This window comes from Diospyros lotus, chromosome 3, assembly GCF_014633365.1.
Source record: "Diospyros lotus cultivar Yz01 chromosome 3, ASM1463336v1, whole genome shotgun sequence".
Taxonomy (NCBI): domain Eukaryota; kingdom Viridiplantae; phylum Streptophyta; class Magnoliopsida; order Ericales; family Ebenaceae; genus Diospyros; species Diospyros lotus.
In genome coordinates this window covers 31,359,783-31,380,687 of record NC_068340.1, presented here as the reverse complement: position 1 = coordinate 31,380,687, position 20,905 = coordinate 31,359,783, and the positions used below count along the sequence as shown (strand labels likewise).

At 37.4% G+C, this 20,905-nt stretch overlaps 1 protein-coding gene across 1 annotated transcript; it reads left to right on the top strand.

Moving 5' to 3' along the window:
* Positions 1–17,656: 17,656 nt before the first annotated feature.
* On the top strand, positions 17,657–20,220 carry LOC127796431 (laccase-3-like). The gene is made up of 6 exons (XM_052328578.1): positions 17,657–17,823; positions 17,927–18,078; positions 18,232–18,476; positions 18,599–18,727; positions 18,817–19,752; positions 19,857–20,220. The coding sequence occupies exons 1-6, from the start codon at positions 17,710–17,712 to the stop codon at positions 19,985–19,987; spliced, it is 1,707 nt and encodes a 568-aa protein (XP_052184538.1). The 5' UTR covers positions 17,657–17,709; the 3' UTR covers positions 19,988–20,220.
* Positions 20,221–20,905: the final 685 nt, after the last annotated feature.

The following is a 20,905-nucleotide window of genomic DNA, read 5'->3' as shown; positions in this document are numbered from 1 at the left end:
ATGAATTGCGGGTCAATCTCACCACCTTAATTGCCCAAATAGATAATCAATCTTTTGTCTGTTTGTAATAATAATTAACCGTAAACATTAACCGTACGTACTCACCCATCGATCGCCCCATCCATGCATTACGGATTAAACTCAATTGGGTAATTAAGTCGTAAATAAACATGTTTAATTAAACAAATTAAGAGACGTACGTACGTATATATGCAAAAGCTAGCCGGCCACTCAGTGATTACAAAAAATAATATATATTATTATTATTATTATTACATTCCCTTATGCGAGCTTGTGCATAAAAAGTGAACTAGCCCCACCCATCACCATATATATCTCAATTTATTCAGCATGCAGTACGTAGCAAGTGTGACTAATAATTAGGTTTCTTTTGGTAATCAATCATTAGGGTTTTAAAAATGCTCATTAATTTGGGCTAGCTTATCCGTGATTATAAAGTCGGTAATTAGCTAGCGGCGAAGCTCCGTGGCACGGGAAGGTTTCCGGCACCGACTGTTTAGATTCCTAATGTTAGATTCAATCTAATTAATTAATTTAAAGGGAGAAGCTATAATATATATACAAGTACACATATGGATAGATAGATCATAGATAGATAGATGGATATGCGTGTGCGCATTATTGAATGAAACATGCATGCATGCAGGATGGACTGTCTTCACAGTAAGGCCAAATTAAATAATTTATAGTTTGGCGAGCATTTAATCATTGGATTAATAATTAGAGTACTATTTTGGAAGTTAGCAGCTGGTTCTTATCTACCGTACCCTAATGTCACACTGTACTTTCTCCATGGATCATCATCACTAATCAAAGCTGGCCAAAACTGGATGCATATATACATACGCACACGCGCACAAGCCAGCAACGGTTCATATATATATACCTGGCATTTCACGTACGAAGGTTTTAGCTTCAGAGCTGGATTTGATTTATATATATACTGGAGATGGTATTGTCAGATTCAAATCTGCTGCTTATTTATAATTTGGTCCGATATTCCTCTTTTCTGGTGCCAAAGATCTTTCAAGAGATGAGATTTGACAGTGATACCCTATTACCTAATGTGTCTCGTGAATTGCTATATATATATATATATATATGCAGTTCAAATTCAATAGTTTATGATGATTGATGAACTAATCAAAGTTTAATTGTATTATTATTATTATTATTATTATGGGCCATACTTTATGAACTGATTTCATGTCATCGGAAATTGAGCAATATTATATTAGAGATATCCTTACAATAAAGTTCCTCCTCCAAAAGCACAAATTAATTATATTTTCATAAGTGTATTTGTATGAAATATAGATTAAAAGTTGATTCATATTAAATTAATAATCTATTATTTGTGACGAACATGCAGGGAGTGAGGCCCATGCTCTCCACTAATTTTGTTTGCATCGGACAAATCTTATATTGTTCGATACGAGCAGTATAACAGTACACATTATAAAAAATTAATAATTTATGAACAAATCACGACTCTAATCACACTCTGAACTAATTAAAAGGTTTAAAAGAAATGATTATTTTTTTTATGTTTTATTTTAATAGTACTAAAATAGATTTTTTTTTTATAGCTAGATTTTATTCTTGATTCATAAATATGAACAAACTTGTAATGTTATACAAACGAAAAAATCAACCAAAAATTTGTATTATGGTTGGTTCTGATTTCATGGTTTCTAATTAAAGCGCCCATCAGAATAGCCTTTTTTTTTTTTTTTCAAAATCGTCATTAATTACCACATGAATTTTTGGTTGTTTCTTTAGAACAATTCTAGTAGAATAACCCTTTATTGATTGGTGACACTGGCAGTGGGATGAATACGATCATGGGCCAGTTTTTAGTAACCCCAACTCTACGATGGTCAATGCTGAGGCCGAGCTTAAGACAGTCCACTTTTCGACCCATCTCTATTTTGACTCGACTCTTTGAGATCTTGCAGCCATTGAAAACGAGACTCGTTGGTATCAACTTATATAAGGGTCTTTTTTCTTCCCTTCTGTTTCTTTGCTTAAAATAGTTAAAATAATTAGGTTGCACCCTCATTATCGTTTTCAGTTCGTTTTGAATTTTTTAATTTTTTAAAACACTAAAAATACATTTACTTTATTATTTTTAAAAATAAAAAATTTTAAAAAATCTAAAATAACATTTTATTATTTTAAGTATTTTCAGGCAAAACACGTTGAAAACACCAAAATACGAAAAATGCTCCAGCTCCCCCCCTCCCCAATCTTGCACATCTCTCTCTCTCTCTCTCTCTCATTTCTCTTCTCCTTTTTCCTTCTCAAGCCTTAGCCATCGATCGCGCTTGCCATCTCCGTCACCACCATAAGCAGTCGTCGACCACACCCACTGCCATCATCGTTGTCAACCACCCTCCATCGTTCGATCTTGCTAGTCTTCTCTCATCTCTCTTATTCATTCTCTTGGTAGTTTTTGAGTATGTTGATCGATGGACGTTTGGGTGTTAGGTGATTACCTCAAATCACTAGAAACTACGGGCCATGGTGAGCGGTGGCGACTGACAGTGTGTATATAGGCAAGTGGGTTGAGCATTTAAGTTTAGATCTAAGAAAATTTGACTGTTGAATCTTACTGTTTTTTGAGTATGTTGATTGATGGGTCATTGGATGTTGAGTGATTGTCTCTGATTACCAGAAACCACCGCCCAAGGTGTCCGGTGGTAACTAGAAGTGCATTTTTATCGTTGGCCGAAAATTAAAAATTAGATTTACGAAAATTCAACAATTAAATCTAGTCCATTTTTTTGTATGTCAACCCCCTTGAATTGGAGTTTTTAATAATAAGCTCTAATCGTGTGAATCTTTGGTCTGTAGTGGTCTTTGGTGACGGAGAAGATGCAGGGCGCTAAAGAATATAAGAAGAAAAAAAGAAAAAAATTTATTCTTAAATTTTGAAAATAAAATTATATATTTATTTAAAATTTAAAAAATATAATATATTTATATTATAATTAAAAATATAGAATAACATATAGTATATTATTAAGTGAATAGTTTAATATAAATTATTGATAAGATGTAGGTCAACAATTCATTAATCAAATTTATTGTTTTATTTTAATTGTAAAATTTTAATAAAAAAAAGTTAATTTTATTATTTAATAATCAAATTTATTAAATAAAATATTATAAAATATTCTTTTTCAAAACTTCACAGTAAATGAGTTTTTAGTTTTTTGTTTTAATTTTTTTTAAAATGACAAAAATAATATATTTTTAAAAATTTCAAAAAAGATATTCAAAACATAAAATTAAAAATAAATTTAAAATTAAAAACTAAAACACGGAAGGAAACGCAAGTTTAGTATTTCGTTATTTTTTGTTTCTTTAATTAAAATAGTTAAAACAGTATGAATTATATTTTAATTATTAAAATTAGATCGATTTGATGGATCAGACTAATTGAACCATGAATCAATCACTAAGTCAATTTAGTTGGAGAGTCAAAAAAATAGACGTGCATATATATATTAGTCAAAGTCCGTAAGTTTTAAATATTTAATTAGTTATTCATGTTTTATGATATTTTAATATTTTTATCAATAATAAATACATATAATCTAACCTATGCACCCGTAATCGTTAATATAATTTAATTACTCAAAATGGGCTTATAATTTGGAAACAAGTAGTCCAGTTGAGTCCCCAACCACCAGTGGCATTCCTGCTCCAAATGCTTTGCCCTCTTCTACGCGTTAACAAGGAAACGAATTCATCAACTCTTTTAATCTTTTTTTTTTCTTCTTTTCTTCTAGGCAATTGATGAATCTCTTTTCAATCCAAATTACAATCAATTCTATTCCATATGTTCTAAGGGTGTGCATTCGGTTATAATCGAATCAAACAGTCAGATTTTAACTAATCAAATCGAACTAACCCTAAACAAATAACTAAACCTAATTACTCCACTAACTGAAGTAAGCGAAATCGAACTAACCGATTTTAAATTTAAACTAACCGAACCAAAATCTATCCAAAAATTGACTACCATATTGTCGAACATATACGAAGAATGAATGGAGTTGGACACAAAATAAGATTAAATGAACATGATATAGAGAAACAAAAACAAAAAAAGAAATGATAGCTCAAGATTGTCGATAAAGAAGTACAAATCTAGAGATGAAACTAACCTGAGGAGGAAGAAGAATAGCAGTTAGCTACTAGATCCAAAAATTGGGTTTTGAAACCCAAATTCTAGATCCAAATAGAAAAGCCCCAATCCAAAACTCGAAACCCAAATTCAACCCCATCGAGTTATTTAGCCCCAATTTAGATTAACCGAATTGGGTTTGATTTTGAACCCAATTAAGCCTTAGATAAGAAGCCACTGTGTGTTTTGTGCTTGGATTTCGAGGCCCAACCAGTGTAAGCCGAACTGACCCCAAGGGTCCATTCATCCAAATACATGACCCGTTATTCAATTTTGACCGTTTCCAAATTACAGTCTAAATTAGGCAAACTTTGTATGGAAATCAGTCCAAAAAATTAAATCATTTAATTATGTTTATATAGCTATTCTAATTTTAACATAATTCAGTCCTTGATCTTTCATTTTCCTTATTTACCTAACATAATTAAGTGTTTTACAACAAAACTAGTTTTATAAATTGTTTTACAACATTTATATTCCTTAAACTTGGAAAACAATTAATGAAGCAAACCATCATCAAGGCTGTAGCCCAACAGGCGATTAAATGCTGCTTAGATTTATTCTCTTGTGTTTGATTCAAATAACTGGGGTTAGTTAATAGCTACTAACTCTCGATCTTCTTGTTCAACTAAGCTTCCTGCCTTAAATCCTGGTTTTTTAAGATCCAGATATAAGTTAAAATTAAAATATTGAATCATAATAAAGAGGCTACCGAAGCTGACTATTTTTCACTTAATAAAACATTTGTAACAATTTAAACCTTAAATTGGTGATTATTATATTTTTTTTAATCCAATGTTTCTTAATACAATTTATTTATAACGAATGAAATCACGCACTGAAAACGAATCTCAACAACTTCAAATCATTTCATTAGAAATTTTTTATTAAATGGGTGAGATATATGACTTGGAGGACGACTTTCCCAAAGCTCACATGCATGCTCTTGAAGGTTTGATAAATTTTGTTTAAGAGCTTGCAGAATTGTTGAGCTAACTAACCAACTTTTACCACTATTTTAATGGCCATCGTACTAATTAGTTAGTCCCATTATATTTTAATTAATTAGCCACCAATGCGAGGTTTGTTATGATGGAGTCGATCGATGTTGATGCACTTAACCTTTCTTAATTAGTTCCACCAAAAAATCATTTGTTTTTGATTAATCAGCTATCTGCACCGTTATTAGGTTACCATTAGATTAGTTGATTTGCCCTAGCCTGATGGTGATGGAGCAGTAGCGACTTGGACACTTGCATGGGCATATCGTGGAACAGTCTAGGGTAGGAGCAGGCCAGGCCCCATTGACAGAACAGAGACAGCGCCGAAAAGAACACTTAGCATCAGACTAATCCAACAAAGGATGACGCAGAACGAGTAAAAATATTAAAACAAATAATAACCTAATAATTTTTATTAACCCTAAACATAGAAATATTAAAACAAATAAAAAGAATAAAAATATTAAAAATGGAACCCTTAAACGAATGAAGTTTGTTGTCAATCGACAGTTAAATTTCCAAGCTGTCGGTCGGCAACGTATGATTGGCGAAGCTTTATTTCTGCTAACGCTGGTTGTCAATCGACTCGGATGATTTGTCGATCAACCATTTGTGCTTGAGTGCACTTGTTGTTGATCGACCATAGTTGGTATGTCAAGTGCCAATGTGTCTTCACCACTGGCTGTCGATCACCAGTGCTGATGCTTAGGCATAACGCTTGTTCTTTCGCTTCTCCAGTTGGCGTAGGATGTCTTCCTTGATTTGCTTTGGATAATTCCCTTCCACTTCAGAACAACTCAACCTCGAGGTGTCATCGAGATATAATGACTCAACGACGGGTGGCACATAATCACAAAGATCTGCCATATTAAATGTCCGAGAAGCCTTCATAATAAGTGTCGGAAGATCAACCACATAGGCATTGTCGTTGATCTTGCGCAAAATCTAGAAAGGCCCATATTCTTCGGATCCAGTTTCTTTTGACTGCCACCACGCTCTTTCCTCAAGAATACCATCACCATGTCACCCACCTAAAAGGTCTTGTGGTGCCGATGGATGTCTACTGCGATTTTATACTTGGCATTGGAGGCTTTCAACCATTGTTATTAAAATCGCGAGTCAGCTCTTACAATTTTAAGACTCATGAGCCATAAAACGAGTCAACTTGCTTGTATGATCGGATTTTTGTAGAATCAAACCTGATTCACGAGTTTATCTAGTCCAAGTTTACTAGTTTATTTGTTTGAGTTTAGTCTTGCCCACAATTTCGATGTTAGAGACCAAAATATTTTCATCTCTAACCATATATATATACACAATCGTTGTTAATCTCTCATTTTGGTTTTTCTACAAACCTTAAACAACATTGTATTTGTGTGCTTGCTACGTCCGCTTGTTGTGTTATTCTCCAAACCATAATCGTTGTCAATCTTGTTTCAACATTTCTTTTTCATTCGTTTACCTTAAAAGTTTGAAGAATCAAACTCAATCCAGGTTTGTGAGAGAGTCATGAGTGAGAGTGATTATTTTGCTAATTCCAATAATCAATTGTTATGTGTGCGACTCTGTGTTGCGTCCAATTGATGTGCTAAGTGAGTGTATTGTGCAGATGTGTCTGTGTGTGTACATTCTCATTGGTGATGTTATCTACACATACAAGTAGGTGCAAATTTAAAGAATTAATCTTAAATATGTCACAATCATATAATTGGTGGGTTTAATTTTATATTAAGATTGATAATTAGCAAGAAACAAATATACCTTTTTAGTATTGCTAACTTAATTAGTGTAATAACATAATGTAGAAGTTTAATAATATTTGTTGTTTTTATGATTTAGTATTTTTATTTATTTTTAACAATGTTTGTTGATGATTATGGAAGGATGAATGATGAATTGATGATAAATGATAGATTTAATATTTTGAAATTTCATATTATTTAGTATTTTTGAAATTGATAGATGAAGTAATTTTGAAATAGGTATATGTATTTCATTTATAATAAGAAATATGTCATTATAAACATATATTTACATAAATTAAAATGTATTTTTAATTGATTTTATGATTCGATTTTATAGACTCTCTTACGATCCCACTTAAAATCTCAATTTTAACAACCTTGCTTCCAACTTCTGTTTCACCTGATCAACCACCTCCACGTGTTGTTCTGCCAATTACATTGTACCTTTCTTGAGAAATGATGCCTCCAATCCCCATCCAACAAGCATCACACTCAATCTCAAAAACATACTCAAAATCTGGTAATACCAAAATAGGAGCAGAAGTTAGTTTTTGCTTAATCTCCTCGAAACTCCGAGCAACAGTGTCGGTTCACTACAAAATATCCCCTTTCTTCTTCTCCAAGCAGTCTGTTATGCGAGCCATGATATTGCTAAAAGTACGAATGAAACATTTATAAAAAGTAGCAAGACCATGAAAATGGCATACCTCAATAAGGGATTTCAGTGTCGGCCAATCTCGGATCGCTTAAATTTTATGTTCATCAACATGCATCCCTAACTACGTACCGCAAAACTAAAACTCAATCCAACATAAAGCTATATTTTTTATATTGACAAATAATTTATTCTCTTGCAACACCTCCAACACCTTCCTTAAGTGTGTTTCATGATCCTTTTCACTACAGTTGAAAATTAGGATGTCGTCAAAATAAACAACAACAAATTTGCTCAGAAAAGGTTTTAATACCTAATTAATCAATCGCATGAAAGTACTTGACGCATTGGAAAGGCCGAAAGACATGGCCAACCACTCATACAAATCCTTCTTCGTATTGAAAGTAGTCTTCCACTCATCACTAGGCCTGATTCGAATATAATCATACCCCGCTCTTCAAATAAATTTTCAAAAACACAATGGAGCCAACCAACTAATCCAACATGTCATCCAACCTAGGTATAGGAAATTGATATTGCAGGGTAATTTTATTGATAGCTCGACTGTCAACACACATCCGCTATGACCCATCATTCTTGGGGATAAGTAACGCCGACACGACACATGGACTGATACTCTCTCTGACATAACCCTTTTGTAGCAACTCTTCCATATTTTCTTGTAAAAGTTGGCTCTCTTTTGGATTCATGCGATAATGGGGCAGATTTGACAAACAAGTTCCCGGGACTAAATCAATTTGGTGTTGAATATTGCGCATGGGAGGTAAATTGTAAGCACCCCCGCCCGGATATCCCAACCACCCGGTCTATCCGAACGAGTGCGCTCACAGAAGGGAAGAGGAATAGACAAAAGACAGAAATGCCCTGGCATGCATAAATAAGAAATTTAACAGCGGAAGCAAAACGGTAAACATGCATGCCCACAAGCACCCCGCTGATACAGCGGTCATGAAGTATATAAAAATACATACAGACCCTGTGCCAACAATAGGAGGTACAAATGACAACCTGGCACAGTCAAAAATAAAAGACAGCGACTCTAGCAAAACATCAGAGATGACGGGGGCAGCTAACTGTACACCTTACCAACGCGGCCGGCTGCTAAATGGAACGATCCTCGCCCTCGGCCTTTGCTTTACCCTTACCTGGAATGATGGAAAGCAAGGTGAGTCGCAAGACTCAGCAAGTTTATAAGAAATGAAAGGCTATAAATAAAAGAAGAGACCATCCCAAACACAGCCCCACAAGTACACACAAGTCATGAGACGCTACAACACAACAGTGCAGTATAGTAAGAGCACATACCGGTCCTTGGGGCCCACACAAGACACCTGGCACCCAAGTCCCATACCAACTTGCCGCTGCCCTGGAAGGCAACAATATCCTCAACAAACCTGTGCGCACTGTCCCGGGGCGGTACTCCCGTCACCCGTATCCACGTCGGTACTCCCGACAACCGAGCCATAGGCTCCCTCGGAACGGTACTCCCGTCCGAGAACTAAATACTATCAGTAGCCATGCAATGCACATAAAATGCAATGGCGTAGTGAGCATCAACGTGATACCAGGCGCCCATACATCCAAGCATCAGGCCATGCTCCGCCCATATAGTAAGCCACACACGATGCATATGCCCGTGCTGGATGCATCATAATCAAGCTAAAATGCCCGTGACCAAGCATAACCAAATCATGTTAATCCCAACATGCAACCCGTACCCATGTGCACATCAAGCCATGCAACGAGAATAAAATATAAGTAGGTATGCTATAATCACATAACGGCTAAGCAAGTTAGCAGTGCCTGGCACCGGTCAACGGTCAGTGGGTAGGAGAGACTCGCCGGTGGCCTAAGGTAGTCCGTACGACAGTCACTCCGTCACCGAACCATCGATCCTAGCCCCCACTGCACAACCGCTCCAGCCAGAAAATAACCAAAAATCCAATTAATACCCGAACCGCTAAGAACCTAGTCCCGGGTGAGTACGGCATCATTCCCAACAGGCAGGGGGGTGGCACAAACCCCCGTAGGCAACCAACGAATAAAACCCACGAGATCCATTTAATAAATTAAATCTTAAACTAACTGTTTAAAAACTTCATAATTAATTAATGGCCGAAACAAACGAAGGGAGGCCCAATAAATCGCCAACGACAGAAACGACGAGATAGGTAAGAAGAACTTGCCTTAACAGAGATATCCTTAGGCTCGTTGGGTCCAAAAGCAGTAAAAATTATACAAACTGCAATATCCCAATTATTTGCCAAAATTAATAAAATTGGACGCAAAACGAAATTCTGACCGTACAGAATATTAATTACTAGCTACTCTACATACCTGGATAATTAAATCAGGGATTAAACGGAGTTTAATCCAACTTTTGAAGCCCCAAAATCTCAGAAATTTCTCTCGCGCACGCTGCTGTTCTTTTCTGCAATTTCCTTACTGTTCGCATGCAAAAAGAACGCCCGAAATCGGGCTTAAATCGGCCAAAAACGAGCGGCTGAGGCGCGGCCACGTGGCAGCGCGCGGGCCAGCCACTGGGAGCCACCGCCATTGACGAAACGACGTCGTTTCGACGTCTAGAGGCTGAATTAAATCAGCCAAAAATCCCCCCCCTCGCGCGCCTGCCCGCGGATTCGAAGCCGCGTCCACCGCCTGGCCGCCTCGCGCGCGACCGCTCGCGCTCGCATGCATCTTCAACCTATATATGCATTATGATATATTTAAGGTGATTTGAGCTCTTTTCTGCAATACACGCCAGCACCCAAAACTTTTCATTAATTGCACTAACGCCCACTTAATTAATTACATTAACTCCCGAAATTTCTGAAAATCCCATTATTGAATTTCTTTTAATTTTCCTGTAATTCCAGAAATTCCTAAAACAAATTAATTAATTATTTTAATTTCTTATTTCCTTAAAATCACATAAGTAAATTTTATTAAATCACAACAAATTATTTTAATATTTCCTTTAATTTAAATTACCCCAAAATTAAATTAAATTGGCATTTACGGGGCGTTACATAAATCTTTAGGCTCTACAGTAACACTCTACAACTCAGGCAATTACTCCTGAACAACCCTAGGAATTTCTTAGATGACCTCATCCACCTTGGCTACCAAAGCATAAATTCCCCCAAACTCTGTTATATCAAAGGAAAGCTCCTTGGCAGAATCTACAATATCCAAGAAAGCCTTCTCTTCCACTTTAGAGGCTTTATGTGGATTCTCGAATGGCACAATCTTAATTTTTTTTTCCTTTCCATTGGAACGAATAAGTGTTCTCTCTCCTCCTATGTACAACATCCACATCAAACTTCCACAGTTTACCCAATAATATGTGACATACATCTATCTCGACAACATCACAGATAACTTCAAATTCACTTCCCATAGACAATAGTACTTTATAAATTTAGTTTACCTAGATAGCCAGACCCCTCTGAATCCAACCAACCTGATAAGGAGCTGGATGTGCTTCAGTGGGTAGCTTCAAATGATCCACTAGCTTCTTGGCAATCAGTTTCTCATAACTGCAACTGTCTATAACCAAACTGTAAACAACCTCACTAACTCGACGCTTAGCCTGAAAGATTTTCCTGCGCTGAGTGACTTCTTCTTGCTTGGGCAAGCATAAGATCTTCTGCACAATACACAAAAAATCTCTATGTTCGTCTCCACATACCTTATCGGTATATTCGTCCTCCTCTTCTTCTGCATTACCGACATGTTCATGTTTTGAATACTCATCATCATCATCAGCAATCGTATCCACAACATGTACTGCTTTTCGCGTTAGACACTCATTCGATTTATGTTCAGGCTTTCCACACCTATAACACTTACCAACAATCGTTTTGCATATGAATTATTTGATGTCCTCTCATTTGATCGCTCCTCGCTTGCAACCCGTCGTAGTTCTACTGGATTGCTAATCGCTGGTTGTTTGCTTGTAGCCTAGGGTGGACATAGCCTCTCTAACACCTCAGAATAGCATCATCCGAATACCATCGGAAAGAATGAGAATGTTAAGATTGATGCGCAAGTAGGTGTAACACCCCGTCTCGCCAGGCGTGTCACTATAAGGGTATCCCCGGGATTTTTTTTTTCCTCCAAGCTCAACACGCGCGGTGTGTCAGAACAATCTTCTCATACAGATACAAACCCCGAGAACCCCAGCCTTGCCCGTTTAACTATCAAGATCAATAATATTAAACTAAACGAGACATAATACACTGCAACGGATACATTAATATCAAAACACCGTAGTTCTTACATTGCTTTTCCTTAGCAAAATACGCAATACAGATCAAATGATAACATTACTAATATACAATTGCTCATTTACAACCTGAAATACGTATTAAAGTCTCCAAACGTTACAACGACTATCAAACTAAGCACCATTGGCCCTCAACTGGCCACGTCCTTGCCCTCGCAGCAGTCCCTGGCTGGAACATTAAACGTTCCAGGGGCATAGCCCAGGTTAGATGATAAAACATCTAAGTGACGGCATGAAACAGTTTATACAATGCATGAAAGACATACGAGCATGGCATACGAAGACAACAATATGCAAGACACGTCTAGCTTGAGAAATCACCCTGGCATACTCAACCTCCCGTGAAAACACCATTCCACACACCGTTGGGGTTGAGCTTGTCGCGACATACTTAATCCCTCGAATGCCCCACTGTGACACCCGTTCACTTGGTTTAACATTAATCCCTCGAGTGCACCGTCGTGACATCCGTTCACCTGGTTTAACATTATTCCCTCGAGTGCCCTAGTGTGACACCCGTTCACCTGGATTAACATTGTCCCAATCTCAAGTAGACCCCATCTCGTCCCATACGGACACAACACCAACACGAAAATCAATACCCCGATGATATGAAAATCACACGCCATGCACCGACTCTTTTATAAGTAAAAACAGTTGATGCAATATATCACATGTTCAATATGAAAATGATGCCACAAATACATAAGTAAAACGCCTTTGCAGAACAACCCAAGTTCCGGAGGGTAAAACCGCTCACTAGAACTGGTCTCAATTGCGTGTAACCTAAGTTCGGGAGGGTAACACCTCCCACCTGAACCCACTACACACCTTCCAACATATTTTCAAGATAAGGTAAAGATAGGATCAGACCACTCACCTCGAACGTATTCGAATTTGCCTCGATCCCCGTGCAACATCTCGATTTGCATGCCAAATCCTAGATATTTGAACTTATATGCAACCTCGAGCCACAATACTTCCTAAGCACCATATTTAATTAAGAAAACATTAAAATTCATTTTTCTCAATTATTTCATAATTTCCTCTATTTTCTCCCATTTTTCACCTTGATAATTCCAAAATAATTATTTCCTCAACTATTTTTCCAAATATTTCAACACCATAATTCCTAAAATAATTAAATAAAAATACTGAAGTTGGAATTACAAAAACACCCTTGCTCACGCGCCCTCACGCGCTTGGCGCGTGTGTGAGGGTGAAGGCTGGTGCGTGGTTACACGCGCCATCGTCTTCTCCAAAAGTCCGGTCACTGGCGGTTACTCTGATGGCTGCAAAACCGGTACCCCCTTGAAGCTCTTGAAGAATCGATCCTAATGGCACCAAAATCAGGCCGAAACAACATCGTTAAGGCCTTCAAAAATCGATTTACAGGTCCGGCTTGGCGGACCGCCTCTGACCCTCGACCGATTTCGAATAGCCCTCAAACATACACTAAAATGCCTCAAATCGAGCCCAAAGTGATCCTTGATGCCTCGCGACCAAAAGCCCCTTAATCACTGGCTCAAAATCATTCAAAAACTCAGTCGATTTTTGCTTTAAAAGCTCGAAACCCTCGGCCCTATTTATACTAAAATTCCGATCACCTCACGGCTAATCAACGGCCAAGCTTGGTCCCCAAGCGTTCTCCCGGCCGTATACAACCTTCCCCAAGCAAGCCTCGGCCGTCCCATCGCTGGAAACGGCCTCCATGTACGGTGGCAGTGCGGCGGCCGAAATCCCTTTGCGTTCACACTATGCCATTTTTTGTTTTTTACACTTTCACCCCTTATTTTCTTTTAATTCCATTCTAGCCCCTATCAAGACACCCCTGAACTTTCCAATACTATCACTAAGGCACACAAGTCTTGTACTATTCATTTCATCCTTGAAACTTCCGAAAAATTATCATTTTGACCTCCCTCAAGTAATTTTAGAGAATTGCACTTAGGCTCGACTAATCGATTTGACCTTAAATCCATTCGATTTAACCCAAAATTACTTAAGGGTTGTTCTATACATAAAATATTAGTCCCTGACATGTTCCGTTGACTTTTCGGACGTCTCCTACGTCGATTCGGTTTTTCTCAGCCCGGTCGACAGCTATACCGAAAACTGTTCTTGATCCAATTTATTTCATCACTAAAAATCATAGTTTAAATCGCTCGTCGATACAATACCATTTTCCCTGGCTATCTATGGTCCGGGGTACTCCCTCCGACTAATTCGATCGTCCAAAACTGCGTTAGTGTATCTTATAGTCTTATGTTTCTGCAAATTCCATTTATACCCTTCATCAAATATTATTTATGGCCTCGCATCATTCCTGGGTATTACAGTAGGGCTTCGACTTGGAATGCCATCTCTCAAGCATCTATTAAGGAATGGTTGGGTTGTTGTCCCATCTTATCTTAAATCTCATACTTCAATCCTCTTACGAACCTTGTGATATGATAATCATCAACTTCCATGACATTGCAACAAGATTGTAGCCTCAAGAACTCCTTGGTATAGGAGCCACCAAGCGATTTACCTATCTACAATCCAGGAATTGCTAGTACAAGTCCTGCATGTAATCCTTAGGGAGAAATCGTTGTCGTAACAACTCCTTTATTAAAACCCAATCCCTAATTGGTGGTTGTCTCAGCCTATAACACTCATCAAGTATGATTTGCCACCAAGCCCTTGCTCTCTTTTTAAGTTTGTAAGCACTATTGCAACCTTTCGTTCTTTACTAACCCCCATAATTTTGAGGAATCTTTCGGCCTCGTTCAACTAATCAAGAAAAGACTCCACTCCTGAACTCTCATTGAAAATATGAATCTCTACCTTGATTTTATAGCCGTAGTAATCATCTTGCTGACCATGATAATGAATTGGGGCTGGGTTCATAGTGGCACCGAACTAAACAGGATCGGGAACAACAACATGAATGGGATCATGGGGTGGTTGTTGCCTAATATTACCTCCTCCAAGGTTCAAGACGACCAATATGTCCTTGAGTTGATTATCGATTTCTTGCGTATTATAGTCTCAATCGCATCGATCCTCGTTTCGATAGTCCTACGCTAATTGTTGGCCATAGCTCTGATACCACCTGACGCATAATGAAAACAAGAATATAATAGTCGTGTTCATAGCACACAAACGGGCATTGCTCGAATTTCGCTCAAATGAACATGACAAATATTGGAATCCACCAATGAACAAAGAAAACTAAGAATATCTTATTCAATGCCAAAAAGAAATAATGTTTTTACAACCAACCGTAAACTTATATACACAAACCTAAAGCACTAAACAAATGCCTAAATGACAATAATAACCTAATAACATTTATTAACCCTAAACAAAGAAATGTTAAAACAAATAAACATAATAAAAATATTAAAAACAAAACCCTTAAACAAATGGAGTTTACTCCTAGTCAACAATTTAGAAATCAATTGTAGACCGACAGTGTATGATTGGCGAAGCTTTGTTTCTGCGAACGCTGATTGTCGTTCGACTCAAATGATCTATCGACCGGCCATGCTTGAGTACACTGACTGTCAACCGACCATAGGTAGTATGTCGACCACCAGTGCCGATGCTTAGGCATAACACCTGTTCTTTCACTTCTCCAAGTGGCATAGAATGTCTTCCTTGACGTGCTATGCATCAAAGGATACTAGCCATTTATGTCCCTCGTTAATTCTAAAATTAATGTGAACAATTAATCTACATTACACCATTATAAATAATTCAATTAAGAATGACAATATCTAGATTAAAAAATGCATAAAAAAGGAAATTAGTTATCGATTTCGATAACCTACTCCTTTCCACTCATGGGAGAAAGGGTGAGCGGATAAATAACTCACCCCCCCCCCCCCCCCCCCCCTTCTCTCTCTCTCTCTCTCTCATATATATATATATATATCACTCTTTCTATTCACTCTTAAGTGCTCTCTCTCTCTCTCTCCCCATATATATATAGATAGATCACTCTTTCTATTCACTCTTTAAGTATTGTAGTTTCTTGACGTTTCTTATTTCTAATCTAATCGTCAGAAGCATTTTTTGGAATAGCATCAGTCTAAGTCACCAGAAATTTGTTAATGATAATTCTAAGACATGATCATTAATTTTAAATGATTTTGATTATGGCGTCTTCATATTTAATCCTAAGATTTACAAGTTCCCGTGTCTTTGAGTCTAATTAATTGAACTTTAGAGATTGGTATTTTTATAAATAATTAAATACGATAATGTTATAAAAATCAATTTTTTATATAAAATAATGTATCTGATCATATATTAAAAAATATTGATTAAACTGAATCATAATTGTTCAATTATTATTTTACTGTTACCTAATTTTCACTTTTTCCTATATATAGGCACACACACACAAATGAATCTGTTACTAGTCCACCAAACCCTAACCAATATTCATCATCGGACCCTCAGTGTTTAACAAGTCACATATTTCAAATCGAATGGAATTATTAGATTAAAAATGGGAGCAAGGTTCCCAGCTAATTAAGAAGTGAATCCAGAAGCTTATGTTATTGATTTATTAGTTAACATGTGTAATTAAGGATGGGCATCATATATCATTCACCCTAGCTAGAGCTAATTAATAAGAGAATTCCTAAGTGATATTGGCATAAACGCCAACGTTTTTATAGTAGATGGGACTTTCTTGGACTGACAGAGAGCGTTCTTGTTTAGTTTTACTGCATGTAGTTGCACTTTATATTATTTGTCATTATTAATTAAGTTTAACGGGCAAAATAAGATTAACCTTATTGTTGAAACCAAATAAAGGATCTAACCAATACCTTGGTCTAACTTAAAAATGCATGTAGAGTAAGTCACTGTAAAAAATTAGTCACCCATTATATTATATATATTGTTAGAGCTAACTCATCCTATATATAATATAAAAAATCACTCTACATTAGTCTTACCTAATTTACTTTATTTTCTTAGAAGAAAAAAATTATTATTGTCATTTCTATCTATCCTTAAATAAATATAAAGAAGTATAATTAGGGAGCACAATAATGTTTAATTAACGATATCAATGTGTTTTCGTACTCTTATGCGTATGTGAGAGATAGCATGTTCATGTTGTATAATGTATTTTTAAAATACTATGTATTATTCGATCACTATCTCATAACAAGTATAAAATTGTGGTTTAAATCTTTTCGTATTGAAATATTTATAATTATTTTTCACATACCAAAAAAAAAAAAGAAATACTTTATATCATTAATATAATTTTTTAGTAGTTTTATATATAAGTTGGGGTAAGCAAACAATAGTACTGTACCTCATCACCCTTCACCTTCAGCCGTTAAATTTGAATCAATTAATGATTGTTGGGTTTTAAGTGTTGGTTTTTAAGTGGTAAAATGAAGTATTTGAGCTGAGAAATCCCCAATTCTACATCAAGCATTTTCCAAAATTGATTTAAAAAAAAAAATGTGCCAAACCTATAAAGTACATTAAAATTGAACCAACTTGATGATGTGTTTATTTCTCTGAATATACATATATACAATTGTAGGGAAATCACAAAAGATTAATCTTGGTTAGTTTAGCATTTGACAAACCTATAGCTAGTGGGTGCAACAACTCCTCATTTTAGTTGGACTAAGTTTGCATCTGATTTATTTGTTCATTTGTGTGGCTGTCTATCACCTGCTTAATTAGTGCAGTATAAATAACGCAGTCTAAACCCAAATTAGGTCATTAATCGCTGAAGGCGCAAGAGACTGAGATACTAAGATATGGAGGCTTACAACTTCTTGAAGCTTAAACCATTACTAGTCCACGCCCTTCTGCTTTCACTTTCTCTAATAGCTTCTTTTGCAAATGCTGAAACTCACTACCGCAAATTTGTGGTATATTATATGTCTTCTTCATATTCATCTTCATCTTCTGCTTCTTCTTGTTCTTTTCGAATGTTTATTACTAATCTTTACATATATATATATATATATATAGGTTCAAGACACTCCAGTGAAGAGGCTGTGCAGAACCCCCCATGTTATGACAGTGAACGGGCAGTTTCCTGGCCCAACTCTGCAAGTTCGAAATGGAGACACCCTTATTGTCAAGGTGCTCAATAGTGGCCGCTACAATGTCACCCTCCACTGGTAACTGCAAATCATAGGCTTTCTTTCCGTACCTTCCCGTTACTAAGTAATAGACCCGATATCTTTTCAGTAAATTATCAATGTAAAAGTGGGTCGTGACACCTGGCTCCAGCAAAATGAAAAGTTTATTTTGTGATGGTTTTTTTTTAACAGGCATGGGGTCCGACAGTTGCGAAATCCGTGGGCGGACGGGCCAGCGTATGTGACCCAATGTCCGATCCAGCCCGGGGCAACTTACACCTACAGGTTCACCATTGAGAACCAAGAAGGAACACTCTGGTGGCATGCTCATAGCAAATGGCTCAGAGCCACTGTCTATGGGGCTCTCATTATCTACCCTAAAATTGGCTGTCCATATCCCTTCCCTAAGCCCACCCATGAAATTCCCATTCTTCTCGGTAAGCAATTAATTAATCCCCCAAACTTGTAACCATTAATTAATATTATCCAAAAAAATTCATCAAAAAACTCATATAAAATGATGTAACAGTGATATTTTTGTAACGCTGACGATGAGCAGGAGAGTGGTGGAACAGAGACCCGATGAGTGTGCTGAGGCAAGCTCAATTCACAGGGGCAGCTCCGAATATATCCGATGCCTACACCATTAATGGCCAGCCCGGTGATCTCTACAGCTGTTCCAGCCATGGTTTGTGAAAATTCAGATCAAATTAATTAGCCCTGAATTGGGTTCACATTTATCGGCAACTACATAAAAATTTTAAAATTGCAACGCAGGAACTGCGAGATTCGCCATCAATTCCGGCGACACAATCCTTCTCAGAATCATCAACGCCGCCATGAACCAGCAACTCTTCTTCCAAGTGGCCGGCCACCAGCTCACCGTTGTCGAAGCGGACGCCGCCTACACGAAGCCCTTCACCACCTCCACCCTCATGCTGGGCCCCGGCCAGACCACCAATGTCCTCCTCACCGCCAACCAGGCCCCCGGCCGCTACTACATGGCGGCGCGTGCCTACGCCAGCGCCAGCCCCAACGTCCCTTTCGACAACACCACCACCACCGCCATCCTCGAATACAGATCCGCCTCAAGAACCGCCATGCCAATCTTGCCTCAATTGCCGGCGTTCAACGACACAGCCACAGTCACAAGATTCACGTCGCAGATTAAAAGTCTTTCAGAAGTCAAAGTTCCGACCAAGATTGACGAAAATCTGTTCTTTACCGTTGGACTCGGGTTTCTCAACTGCATACCCGGGCCCCGGTGCCAGGGTCCGAATAATACCCGATTCGCCGCCAGCATGAACAACGTGTCCTTCGTGCTGCCCAGAAAGTGGTCTTTGCTCCAAGCCTACTACCAAAGCATTCCCGGCGTCTTCACCACCGATTTCCCGCCGGTTCCGCCGGTGAAATTCGACTACACCGGAAATGTCAGCCGGGCGCTGTGGCGGCCGGTTTTCTATACAAAGGTATATAAGATGAAGTTTGGTTCCAGCGTCCAGATCGTTCTGCAAGATACGGCCATCTTCTCGACGGAGGACCACCCAATGCACATCCATGGATACGAGTTCTACGTTGTCGGACAGGGTTTCGGGAACTTCAATCCTCGTACAGATCCGGCTAAATTCAATCTCGTCGATCCTCCGTTGCGAAATACGATTGATGTCCCCGTCGGTGGATGGGCAGTCATCCGATTCGTGGCTGATAATCCAGGTAATACTATGCATAAACACCTAAATTTTCCAGGAAAATACGGTTAACGTTGCAATTTTCATTCTCATAATTATAATTTACCCTTGAAATGATTGATTAAACAGGAGTTTGGTTCATGCACTGTCACATAGACAGCCATCTAACATGGGGTCTAGCCATGGCGTTCCTGGTTGAGAACGGAGAAGGCGAGTTGCAGAGCATAGTGCCGCCTCCTGCTGATCTGCCTCCATGCTAGGGCGATCTCATCAACAGAGCACATTGGTTTCGCAAATAATTAAACTGTTTTCTCTGCTAGCTAGCTAGCTTGACCTTTAGTCTCCTTCAATGGGGGAATTTCGTGATGGATTAAAATGGTTTCACAATTTTTGCGCCTCTGTTTGTACTGTGTGGTCACGAAGAATTCCTTCTTCAGGTTGATTTAAGAGTTGTTTTGTTTTGGCTCATATATTAATGGATAAAGATTTTCTTTTTGCTACATCTGTTCTGTTTTCAACAACCACTTTGGTGTAAGTTCAACGAATGCATGCCCTTTAACTTTAAACTAAACCAGTCTGAGAAAGTCAAAACAAATTAAAGGTTTAAGTGGAAAAGATTGTAGTTCTCATGACATACGATGAGCACTCAAGGGGTGTGAATTGAATAATAAAAATTTATTAAATTGAATTCTTTCTCTTTTAAAATGTTTGACATTTTTTATACAAAATAAAAATGTTTATTATAAATATATATATTATTTGAGAGTGATAGCAATATAAATACACAAACAACCACAATATTAACACAAGAAATATAGTGATTCGGTGTCTCCAATACCTACATCCACTCTCTCAAGGTCAACCCGACATTTGAAGTTCTAATAAAATCACATACGATCACTTAGTAAACTTGTACACCCCAAGATTTTCTATTTAGCTCACCTTGAAAATTGTTACAACAATACACCTAGATTACTTTGGCTCTAGGACACCACTCAAAATCCACAATTAAAGTGGTTACAATGCAATTCTAAGTTCAACAATCTTGGATAAATATGGATATGAGTACAATAAAAAATATACAAGGTACATAAACAAATATAATGATACAATTTTTATTACACTTGGAAAGAATATCTCTTTTGCCTTGGGCTCCAAAGATTTGAGTTTAAGCTTAA